A 12,901-nucleotide genomic window follows, 5' to 3' on the forward strand; every position below is an offset into this window, starting at 1 on the left:
AATAATAATAATTATTATTATTATAATAATAATAATGGCATATAGAGCACCAAAATACCTACTAGTAAAAGAATAGACGTCTTAACATGTCTAGACTAGCCATATAGCAGCAAGAATATTGACACCCAACGAAAATAGGCTAGTCTCGTGGAGTTTATGGATCAAATGGCGGACCGAGAATTTGAGGTCTGTACTTTTAGATTCAACTAAAATATGTTATATATATTAGATGTCACTGCTAATATATCAGTAATTTTTTTAAAAACATCTAAATATAGTATGAAATTTTTGCCAAATTCCGAGTGCTAGTGACACCTCTCTTTACAATAATAGATCTGCCTCGGGATGAAATGTGTTGTGCACTGCACTAAATTCAGCACCAATATAAAAAATTAGTGTAAGACTTATCATTTTTTTTTTGGTTGTTGTGAAACTCATAACTTTGGTGGGCAAAATTGTGAACTTGAAACATGGAAAGTGGTGCAAAATCTCTGTCATGCCATATATATATATATATATATATATATAAATAGCACGGGCTAGCTAGTTTTCGGACTGGTCATTTAAAAATAGTCAGTGTTTGCCAAGTCATTGAAAAATAGCCATTATTTTGCTACAACAGAGACCAGTCCAGCATAATATACTGGAGTTCGGTGCACTTGTATATAAACTTCCAACATATTATGCTGGAACTCCAACACGCGAAAAGTTCCAGCATAATATATTGGAGATTCGAGCACCTGTGTATGAACTTCCAACATCTTATACTGGACAGGTATACTTTGCTGGAGCTCCAATATATTATGTTGGAGTTCTAGTATATTTATGCTAGAACTCCATTATATTATGCTGGAGTTTCTGTATACTTCTGCTGGAACTCCAGTATAATATGCTAGAGTTTCAGTATACTTATGCTGGAACTCCATAATAATATACTGAAGTATTTTTCGGATTTCGAACAGTATTTTCGTTCAGATTTATCTTTACATGAAAAGTGGCTAAATTTCGATTACTTTTAAAAGTGTGACTATTTTTGAATGACCACTTGTAAATCTGGCTATTTTTGAATTTCTCCCCATATATATCTAATAGGAATTTTTACCTTCATATGCCACATATAAAACCTTATTACCCTCAATGTTTAAGGTTAGAGATAATTACATTTAATATACTAAATTATCATTTATATACCATAATTTAAAACAGGGATATAATTAATGGGGCATTTATATGAGGCATAATTATAGGACCGTATATTCCCACGTTTCTCTTTCCTTTCAGCTCAACCCCCCTCCCCACCCACGTTTCACGTTTTACCTTTACCCTTCACTCCCCCACGTTTAGCGTCTGTTTTCTTCTTTACAGAACAAAAGCTACCCACGTTCTTCATTATTCTCCATTTAAATTCACCAAATATTGAAGTTATTATTCTACAAAATCCGTTCTCATCTTTAGTCAAGTTGAAGTTAAACCATGAAGAACATCAAATCTCCCAAAACTATACCTAAAAAATCTACAATAGGTGATATCCCCTCTTTCGATTTGGGTGTTTTAACACCAAAATCACCACAAAGCCAAGTAAAATCTACACATGCAATGGAACCTACTACTCACAGTTCATCTCCTAGACAAATCTGTGCTGAGATGAGAACAAAGCAAATGCACGATGTAGATGCTGGAGGAAGTGCTACACCAGGCGGCAAACAACTCAAAAGAAAGGAGAAAGAGGTATGTGTAGATGACGACTTTGCTGAAGATGTCCCTAAAATTCCAACAGTTAAAAAACTCAAGTTGTCTCCTGCTTCCTCAAAACAAAAAACGAAGAAACAGTCCAAAAAACTCCCAAAATTGGTTCAGAATTTTTTTTGGTGAAGGTAAACATTTATTATTTTCGTTTCCAGTTTTTTAGTTTTGTTTTGGATGTAAAAATCTCTGTTTTAAGTGTTTTGGTAAATTGTAGATTAGTTGTCTTAATTTTGTAGATTATTTGTAGTTGTGATTTTCTACAGTTTATAATTGGAGTTATTTTATAGTCGTTTTGTAGTTATATTATCGTTAACTTTTAAATTTTGAAACAGAGCTGTAGTTACTTTTTTCTTCCTGCTTTTTTGTAGATAATGTTTATATCTGTAGATGTCTTGTAGTGTTTTGTAGTTATATGTGTGGGTAGGCTGTACTTTTTTGAAGCAGATTTTTTTGTATTTTTTCTTCCTGATTTGTTGTAGCTATTTGTGTAGTGATTGTGTAGTTATATGTAGATAATATGTAGATTAATGCTTCATTTTTATGCAGTTTACTAATGTGAAATAATTTATCATTTTGTGCATAATGGACATATTTTGCCCCATATAATGTGGATTATGGGGTGCTTAGATTCCACACTTTGTGTGATCCTAGCATTCTTATCCAGATAAAAGAGTTTGTCTCCAAATGCTTTAAAGCTTTTTAAAAACACTTGTTTTGGTTACTTACTGTCTCTCCCCTCCATTTGCATGCAAAATCAAGCTATTCATCTTCTAATGAAGTATGAACTGTCTAAGTCTAATGAATCATTTTTTTCAATCCACTTGAAGTGGGGAAAATTGAATTTTTCATTGAGAGAGTTTGGTTTAATTACCGATTTAAATTGTGTGAATCAGTTTACAGATTATGGATATACTTCTAGTTATGTTAGCAAGTTAATGAACAACTATTTTCCTAACAAAAAAAGAGTAGAGAAGTGATATTTGAAAAACATAGTAACAAATAGATCTTGGGTAAACGATGAGGATGCAGTCAAGTTGTGCATTCATTATCTTTTGGAATTTTTTGTTTGCCCTTATGACAAAGACCATGTGTTTTTTATAGACCACTTTAGGTTCTATTTGGTAGAGTCTGGTCAGTTTGAGTCATACCCATGGGGTATTAAATCGTTCAATCAGATTATGAAATCCGTTAGGCATCGTCTAAATCCCCGTGTATATTCTTATCTCATATGGGGATGCTCATTAGCCTTGCAAGTGTGGCTTTATGAGTGTTGCTCGACCGTCAGCAGGGAGCTTGCTATGAGGTGTTCTGACTCAATACCTCGCATATTAAGATGGTCAGCTACTAAGGGGCAGATTTGGTTAACTGCCTTTGAAAAGAAGATGATCAAGCCTGAGTGGATTAAGGTATTTTTTTTCAGTTTTGTATGTTGCTACATTTACCTTCATAATATCTACAATTGGTCTACATTTTCTGCCTTAGTGGAACTAACTGTTTTTTTTCATTATTCAGTTCACAAGCATGACTGAATCTGGAGAAGAGATTGGAGTGCCTACTCTGCCAAACAAGATTGAGTATGAAGATGAACAAGGTGCACAATCATCAGAAGTTCCAAATGCTGATTCTCCAACATTGGAACCCAAACATACAGATTGTCAAGAGGACAAGGAATCTGTGGCTAAGAAGCTCAGGAAGCTAGAAAAGGTAATTGAGCAAGTAATATTATTAACTACAATATATTTATATATTTGCTATAATTTATCTACATTTCATAACAATTTATGTAGTATACATTGTAGTTAAATTGTAGTATAATTCTATAGTCAGCCCTGTTGGGATTGCACACATTGTAGTTAAATTGTAGTATAACTGTAGCAATTTGTAGACAATTGTGAAAATAATACTGCCTCGCATAATTAAACTGATTTGTAATTTATTTGAATAAAATTACCAACTAACTATATTTTTAACTTTTAGGTTGATGGAAAGTTAGAGGATTTTAGGAAGGCTATATTTGAGGAACTCCATGACCTTTGAGTGGTTATAGATGATTCTGTGAAGAGTGTTTTAAATTTGATAAATAGGAGATATGATGTGGATGAGGCAAAGGTAAGAGTTGACATATATTTATATACCAAAACAAATTATGACATATGAAACAATATACTCAAACTAACATAAAATCTTTAGTTTGCTCGTAGTTCAACCAAAAACAATGACCAACAACAAGGAGTGAACAACCAGCAATTTCAGTTCAATATTGGTGATCAAGTGCATGCAAACACAAGCAACACATGTATCTACAATTATATACACTTAGTATAAAACTTTATAGAGCATAGTTTTATTATTCACATTTTATCTACAACTTCCTACATATATCTACAACTTTCAAGGTAGCATTATCTAGTATTATTTACCTTTTTTAATTATAAATTGAAGCTGTAGTTTGTCTAGAACATGTTCCAGCACATGTTGACTTATATTCAGAATTTCAAGAAGCAACTGAGGTAGAACAAGCAGGTATAATATCATACTGTCATTCAGAATAAATAATTGTTGTTTATACAATTTTACATTCCTGTTAAGTAAGTTATGTTTTATGTAACGGATATTGAAGATATCAATGCACAATCCCCAATTCACGGAGTGACTGTAGCAGCTCAGACAGAACAAGTCATTGAGAAACAGCTAAATGAAGGTGAAGATGCACAACATGTGGATGAAGTTGTTTCTGAAGGATCAGGCATTGATAAGAAGGTTGTGACATTGGATGACTTTGAGTTGCCAGACAACTTAACACAATTGGTTAAGCATGGCGAGCCCATACCAGATGAAGCAACCCCTATTCATCCGAGGAGAACCACGCAACCGGGGAAACATGCACGATCACTTTTCATACCTCTATATAGTTCTGGAGGCAGCAGCTCTACTGGACCTAAATTTTTCTACCTCAAGCACCCCTTCACAACTCTTATAGGTGAAAATGTAGATTCTGATGTGTTAGATAAGTTCAACAAGTGGTTATACCACCGTAGTGACAAAGTATCTAAGAGGTATGAATGATTAATTTGACACTTCCATTTCAGCATTTTAAAGTTTAAATATGTAATTCATTCTGTGATTTTTTTGATTGGACATTTATTTGTTGTTACAGGAGGAAGGCTCCCTTTTCCATAAAGGATAACCAAAAGAAGGACTGGTTTTATTCCCTTTCTCACCCCGGACAAGTCCTCAATGACTCGGTAAGTATCAAAGAATAAATTCACAAGATATATTTTGTCTTCTGTTTTGTAGTATAATTGTAGTTATATTGTAGATATGAAATATTTGTGACCATGCCTTTTATTATAAATTGTAGATATAATGTAGACATTTCTTATAAATGCTGCTCTTATTATTTATAGTGTGATTGTATTTAGGTTGGAACTTATGTATCATATTTAATGATGAATTGTATGTAAAAATTATATATTTGGTAATTTGGACAGAATTGGTATATCTGTATTTCATGATTAGTTAATTTGTAGTTAAATTGTAGAGCAAGTTGAAGACTTATAATATTAACTGTAGTTTGAATGTAGATATTATTGAGACCTTATGGTAGTTGTTGTGTTCCATGTGTTGTTGTGTATAGTAGCTAAAGTGTAGCTATTTGTTAGATTATTTGAATTCTGGCTTTGTAGTTTAAAGTGTCGCTGCTTTGTTGATAATTGTAGTTACACTGTAGCTTATAGTAGATTTTGTTTTATTTTGCAGCACATTGATGTTATTATGTATTACCTGAGAAAAAGAGGCAAATATAGCCCCAACAACAACAACACTAGGTTTACAACAACCGATTGCTTGTTCAAGTCAAAGATTGAACAAATATATGAGAAGTTCATAAGTTCTCCGCCAGAAAAAAAGTATTCGTTTGTTAAACCCGATGATGATGTTGCAGAATATATTCTTGGGTATAGACTTCTTGCTAATGTTGCCTGGGATGAAGCTTACTATGTCATTATGCCCGTGAACATTGTAGAGAATTTCCATTGGTTTTTGGTCGTTTTCGACATAGCGGACAGACAACTTTATGTGTATGATTCCATGGTATCTTCACACCATCATAATGCTGTTGAATCATGGTTGATAAGCTTTCAATCATTATCCCTCTGTATTTGTGTTGCATTGGTTTCTTCGGGAAGCGTAAAGACATTGACTTCAAGACCACAAAGGCATACATTGAGAAACCAGTTACAGACCCTCTCAACATACAGTGGATGGTTGCGGAGATTCCACAGCAAAAGGAAGGATCACTGTAAAAAAACTATTCTCTCTTTCTAGATGTTTAATTTTTTTTTATAATCATTTGTTAAATAATTAATTTTTTTGTCTTATGTAGCGATTGTGGTGTATTTGTGGCTGCTTTTGCGGAGTATGTTAGCCTTGGAGATTTGTCAATCCCTTCAGAAGACCTTTCAGATATCGACCAACACCGTAGACGCTATGGAGCTCTCCTATGGGACTCTGCTACAAAGAAGCAAGAAGATGGGTCAATCAGTGAAAGTGAGGTTACAGGTAGGCTAGCAAGGAGAAAGGGTGCTTCTGCTTTGAATGAAAAGACTAGAGTCCAGAGAAAGAAGAAGTAGTGTCCTGTTTTCCTAGTTTAGTTGATGCCAATTTGTAGTTGAAGGAGAATACACTACTTTATGAACAAAATTTTTATTTTTTTATTGCAGCATACCTTTTTGTTTTGTTATTTTATCTTTCAATTATTAGTTGTTCACTTGAATATAAATTGGTTGTTTACAGCACTGTATCTTCATTATATTAAACATGAGTATTTTGATGTTAGAATACAATTTGCCTACAAATAATCTTCACAATATCTACATTTTGGAAACACTCAATGTAGTTATTGTATATAATTTTGTAGTTGTATATGTTCATAATTTTTACGAAATACCTTCAAGTTCTAGGTAATATCTGTATATAACTGTCAGTTGAAGTTAAATTACACAACAATCAGAAAAAATAAGTACTCCAATCATAGAAATATATTATCTACAATTTATCTACAAATCATCTACAAATTATTACCAAGACTACAATTTAACTACATTTAACCTATACTTTACCTACAATCTGGAAACACTTTACATTAAAGTTACTTTTTTAATATCAAATGTATTGTAGATAATAAATATTAAAATTTAATTACACTATATCAAAGACAAATTTAGATGCCTGACACAATACATAAAAGCATATTAAACACACATAAACAAATTTGTAGTCTACTTCATAATGATCTTTAAAAACTTAAACGATTACACAAAAAATCTGCTAACTTTAACTCACTAACAGTTAGTTTGAATAACTATTCTAACTACATGATATTCATTTCTTCTTGGGCGCATTCTTGCAAGATCTTTTGTTATGCCCTTCCCCTCCACAATTTCCACATGACACCTTGTACTTCTTTGACTTTATTTCATCATATGTTTTATATCTTTCCTTTTGAGGTCTCCCTGGCTACCTTTTATCTCCCGTCGGTGGATTTACTACGTCATCCAAAATATGTTGTGGCACATACTATTTGCTTTTATCAAGAATATGATTTACTGGTATTTCATATGTACGCAGAAGGCTCTCCCTTGTGTAATACGGAGAGCAATAGTTTTCATATGTTTCATTCCTGTGCCTTAATGCTGCCAAAGCATGCGCACATTTAAGTTCTTCAAGTTGGAATTGGCCACAACTACATTTCTTGTTTTCTAGACACACAATGTATCGCTTCAAACCATCTAACATAGTATGTATATGATCTGTTGAATCCCTCACCTAAAATTACAGAACAAACAGAAAAAATATTATCTCAATCATAAAAATAAATTATCTACAATTTATCTACAAATCATCTACAAATATTCTACACCTTATCTACAACCTACAATTATCTACAATTTGACTATAATTTATCTACAATCTGGAAACACTGCATATTAAGTAATTTATTTTTTCTGCACCAAATAAACAGATCTTACCCTAAGCTTCTGAGATAATATTCTTTTGTTCTCTAATTCTTTGTTGAATTTGGACCCAAGAAATGTGAAAGTACCCTTGTGAAAGTACCCTTCGCCTTCAATAACTTCTCGTTGGTCCAACGTTCTAGCAGTGTCTATATATACTCTAAAAGATCAAATATCGACAGCTCTCTTGCATCTTTTGTTACAACGTTCAACGACTCTGCAATATTTGATGTCATTGTCCACGTTCTATTCACAGTTGCATGTACTCTTGACCATCTATGATAGCCAATATCATATAGGTAAGATTTCACACGCGGGTCTACCTCTTCAATCTTCGACATTCTTTCATTAAATTCATCCAGAGTGTATGACCGTGCTGTAGCAAAGTACAATTCATGTAATAGTAGATGACCCTTCTTGAATTTTGACCTTATATTTGTCCAAATATGCCACATGCAAGAGTAGTGTGGCATGTCCGGATAGACAATTGATGTTGCCTTCAGTATACTCTCATTCCTATCTGAAACGACACACATTGAAGGCCATTCACCATATGCCTGCTTGAATTTCTCAAAGAACCACTTCCAAGATGCGTCGTTTTCAGAATCAACCACAACATATGTCAAGGGCAATATTGTACCTACATTATTAATTCATAAAATATTAATTGGAAGCTTTGAAAATGTATATAAAAATATAAATACATAACAACTACAATATATCTTCATAATATAGACAATTTATCTACATTTCATGTAATAGCTACAAAATAACTACAATATATATACATTTTATAGACTGCCTACAAAATAACTACAAATTTTTTACACTTTTTACCTGCTGCATCCATGGTGCTTGCTGTAAGCATAATCCCCCTGTAGGCTGACTTTAAGAATGTCCCATCAACCACTACTACTGGCCTACAATGTTGCCAACCACTTATTGATGTACAAAGAGAAACAAATGCGTATAAGAAACATTCATTTGATGTCTTCTTCAATTTAACAACCAAACCAGGATAAGTCTCCTCAAGAATATAAAAATATTTGGGTAATTTGCTGTAGGAGTCAGCCGGATTCTCTCTCAAAAACTGTAAAGCCTTTTCCTTTGCTCTCCATGCTTGCATGTAGCTTAGGTTCACTCCGTGTTCGGATAACATGTCAGTTTGTATGTCCTTTGGTGTGTAAACAGTCTTAGGATCACAATACTTTGGAATGACCATGCTACCAACTACAGCTGCAGTACGTTTGCGCTGTATGAATGTTTCGTCCATTAAGGAGCATGTGTGTTGTCGGTTGAAACTCCTTATCTTGAACATTGCGGAATCATTAATTGACGTTGCCTTGAAGTGCCATTTACAGTTTTCACCAAAGCATACAAGCCAGTAGCTACAAAAAAAATACAATATTTAATACAGATTATAAATGTAGATGCAACAAAAGGATTGTTTTAACATAAAGTAACATAAACTACAATATAACTACAATATAACTACAATTTATCTACAATGTTTAAAAAACACATATCTTGAGTAAAACACTGCTTTTAATGATCTTTTCTCCACAAATATCTCCATACCTTCTATGACTAGATCTTTTAACTCTAACTGGAACTTGTGCATCACAGAAAAGTGCTTCATTGCAGCAGTTACAGTTTGCTTGTCCTGATACACTTGTCCTTCTTCAATAGCAGTTTGCGTAGATTCTGTTATTATTTCACTTTGATATTCCTCTATTGCTAGAGAGGATGGCATATCAAGTAACTTTAGGGATCCAGACAAACCTGCATCAAAATAAAGATAAACAGTGTCATTATAATTTTTTAGAATCTTTGTAGATAATTTGTAGATATAGTGAAAATTTTGTAGTCATCCATTTTAGGATGTCAGACATTGTAGTTAAATTGTACTATAACTGTTGCAATTTGTAGAAATTTGTGAAAACAATACTGCTTCGTACATAATTAAACTGATTTGTATTTTATTTGGCTAGATTTTCTAAACATAGATTGTAGTTTTATTTGAAGACAACATTTTGAAATTAACAATTTCTAATCATAGATTGTAGTTTATTTTGTCGTATAAATGTAGTAATTTTTGTAGATAATTTTGAAAATAACATTGCTTTATTCTTTCATTAAGCTGATTTGTAGTTTAATTGTAGGTAAATGTAGTAATTTTGTAGATAATACCGTAAAATCATAATTCTATGCAATTTCGAACTATACAAACCTGCACTTGTGTTATCGTTGGTGACAATTCCATATTGAAATCTCGTACACTTATACATAACAGATATGAACCTAAGTTTTTATTCTCCTTTTTGGTCTCCATATACACACGAACCCCCATATCATTTTTAATCTCCATTGGGGGACAATTGTTGTTCATCATGTATTTGATTTCTACAATTTTTTCTGAAGTATCAATCGATAGTTGTTCTGCAATTGTAGAAATCAGAATACTGTAGCTTGCATTCTCATCTACCACAATGGCATCAACTTCAAAATCTCTAAATCTGCCATAGTTATCCCAATTCTCATTCAATTGTAGCATGATTGCGATTTTGGACATGATTGCGTGTTGTTGCTAATTTATTATTCTAAATTTTTTCGTAATTGTAGAAATCAGAATACTGTATCTTGCATTCTCATCTACCACAATGGCATCAACTTCAAAATCTCTAAATCTGTCATAGTTATCCCAACTCCCATTCAATTGTAGCATGATTGCGATTTTAGACATGATTGCATGTTGTTGCTGATGTATTATTCTAATTTTTCCGTTTTTTTGGATTTCTAGATTGAGAGAAACAAAGATGAAGAACAGATATATGATCGCCAATTTGATTTCTCAAAACGACGAAGAACAGAATATAGCAATGTTGAGTTGTTAAATCTCGAAGATTTGAATTCTACAATTTGAATTCAGTTTGTTGAAGTTGTTCGTAGTTTGTTGAAGCTGTTCGTACTTTTTTTCAAAAAAAAAAAATTGAATTGTAGTTTAAGAGTAAATTACGCAGATACGAAATCTCCTTTCCGTTTCAAAACTTGAATTTAATGTAGAATCAATCAATCCCAAGATTCTTTCCTGATTTTTCGCGCGTTATTAAGGGAAGATTCTGCCCTATTAATTCCTAATAAACGAATACAGAAATTATAGGAAAAATATGGACTAAGCGGGTAATTTAGATACTATGCACATAATTGATAATAAAGTTTCATATATAGTATAGGAAGGAAAAAATCCCTATCTAATACAAATAACACTTCTTCACACGTTGGGTAAAGAGGGAGAGATAACATAATTGTCAGCGAAGGCCCAAAATGGTGAAATCACCAAAATGGGCCATACAACATTTTAGTCCAGATATAGCTAGTGTCATGGCTGCTTTACACAAATGTTCCCTTTTTTAGGCTACTGTTTAAATTTTTTACCAATTTTAATAAATTATGCAAAACTAGTCCTTGCAAAGTTGCTCCTTTCTGACAACAACGTTAAGACTCATGGATAATGTTTGCTCATTTAATATTTAGTTTACTCACAAAATATTAGATTGTAGTCTAGCGTTTACAATAACTTATAAAATTATAGATCGTTGTCTATGTTATAAAATAAAGACTATAAAGTAAAGACAAGTATAGAGAGAAATTGATATATTATTCGAATTCAAAATGATGTACATAATGAACTGAAATCTCTTCTATTTATAGAAGAAAGGAAGCTGTTGTGTAAGCTGCTACGCAAGCTGCTATGCGAGCTGCTACTATACCAGATATGGATAATCTTCTACTGAGAGCAATGTTTATCCATAACGGAGTACTGAATGGATAAGCTTATTATACTCGGTATGGATAATCTTCTACCTAGGGTAATGTATATCCATAACCGGGTACCGAAGTGATAAGCTTCTTCAGGAAGCTTATTTCCAATAGAGTACTAAATAGATAAACATATTTACGGTGGAGTCTCATATGGATAAGCTTCTTCAGGAAGATTATTTACAACGGAATACTAAATGAACATCCATAATATAATATATTTATAACACTCCCCCTTGGATGTTCATTAAAAGGTAATATGTCTCATTAAAACCTTACTAGGAAAAACCACGTGGGAAAAAATCCCAGTGAAGGAAAAAGAGTACACATATTTAGTAAGACGCATTGCTAGGTGCCTCATTAAAAACCTTATAAGGAAAACCCCATGGGAAAAAACCTTAGTAAGGGAAAAAGAGTGCATCGCGTATTTTACTCCCCCTGATGAAAACCTTGTTTCAAATATTTGAGTCTCCGCATTCCAATCTTGTATACCATCTTCTCAAAAGTTGAAGTTGGCAAAGATTTAGTGAATAAATCTGCTGGATTATCACTTGAACGGATTTGTTGCACATCAATGTCACCACTTTTCTGAAGATCGTGTGTGTAGAATAATTTTGGTGAAATGTGCTTCGTTCTATCTCCTTTTATAAATCCTCCCTTCAATTGGGCTATGCATGCAGCATTGTCTTCGTATAAAATTGTGGGTCTTTTCTCACATTCCAAACCACATTTTTCTCGAATAAAATGAATTATTGATCTCAACCATACGCACTCCCTACTTGCTTCATGAATCGAGCTTTATGGGTATCGGATAAATAACCTGCATCTGCATTACCAATACGATCTGCACCACTTTTGTTAGCATTAGCAAGATAAATAAGTGCACCATCTACACCGAGATAGAGTATTTCAGGACCAAGGAGCTCCTCATCCTCTTCTAGAGGTTGGAACGGATCCTTATTCACTTCAAGTGATTGAATATTCATTGGTGTACTTAATGGGTACACTTTGTCCATGTAAAAGTATTTTTAAGACCCTCTTGGAGCTCTTCCGGAGTTCCAATAAGATTTATGTCACCAACATAAACAGCAAGTGTAACAAATTTTGATGACATTTTCTTTATAAAAATACATGGACAAATAACATAATTTATGTAACTTTCTTTCAGCAAATATTTACTGAGGCGATTATACCACACGCGCACAGATTGCTTTAAACCGTACAAAGATCTTTATAATTTGATCGAGTACATTTCTCAAGACTTTGAATTATATGCTTCGGGCATTTTCAATCCTTCAAGGATCTTCATATAGATTTAGCCA

The 12,901-nt window shown here is 33.0% G+C and overlaps 1 protein-coding gene across 1 annotated transcript; it reads right to left on the minus strand.

The window, feature by feature from the left end:
* Nucleotides 1-7,909: 7,909 nt before the first annotated feature.
* LOC138874711 (uncharacterized) lies at nt 7,910-10,314 on the minus strand. The gene is made up of 4 exons (XM_070153489.1): nt 10,062-10,314; nt 9,299-9,542; nt 8,598-9,148; nt 7,910-8,400 (listed from the first exon to the last, which is right to left on the minus strand). The coding sequence occupies exons 1-4, from the start codon at nt 10,312-10,314 to the stop codon at nt 7,910-7,912; spliced, it is 1,539 nt and encodes a 512-aa protein (XP_070009590.1).
* Nucleotides 10,315-12,901: the final 2,587 nt, after the last annotated feature.

Source organism: Nicotiana sylvestris, chromosome 8 (genome assembly GCF_000393655.2).
Source record: "Nicotiana sylvestris chromosome 8, ASM39365v2, whole genome shotgun sequence".
NCBI lineage: Eukaryota > Viridiplantae > Streptophyta > Magnoliopsida > Solanales > Solanaceae > Nicotiana > Nicotiana sylvestris.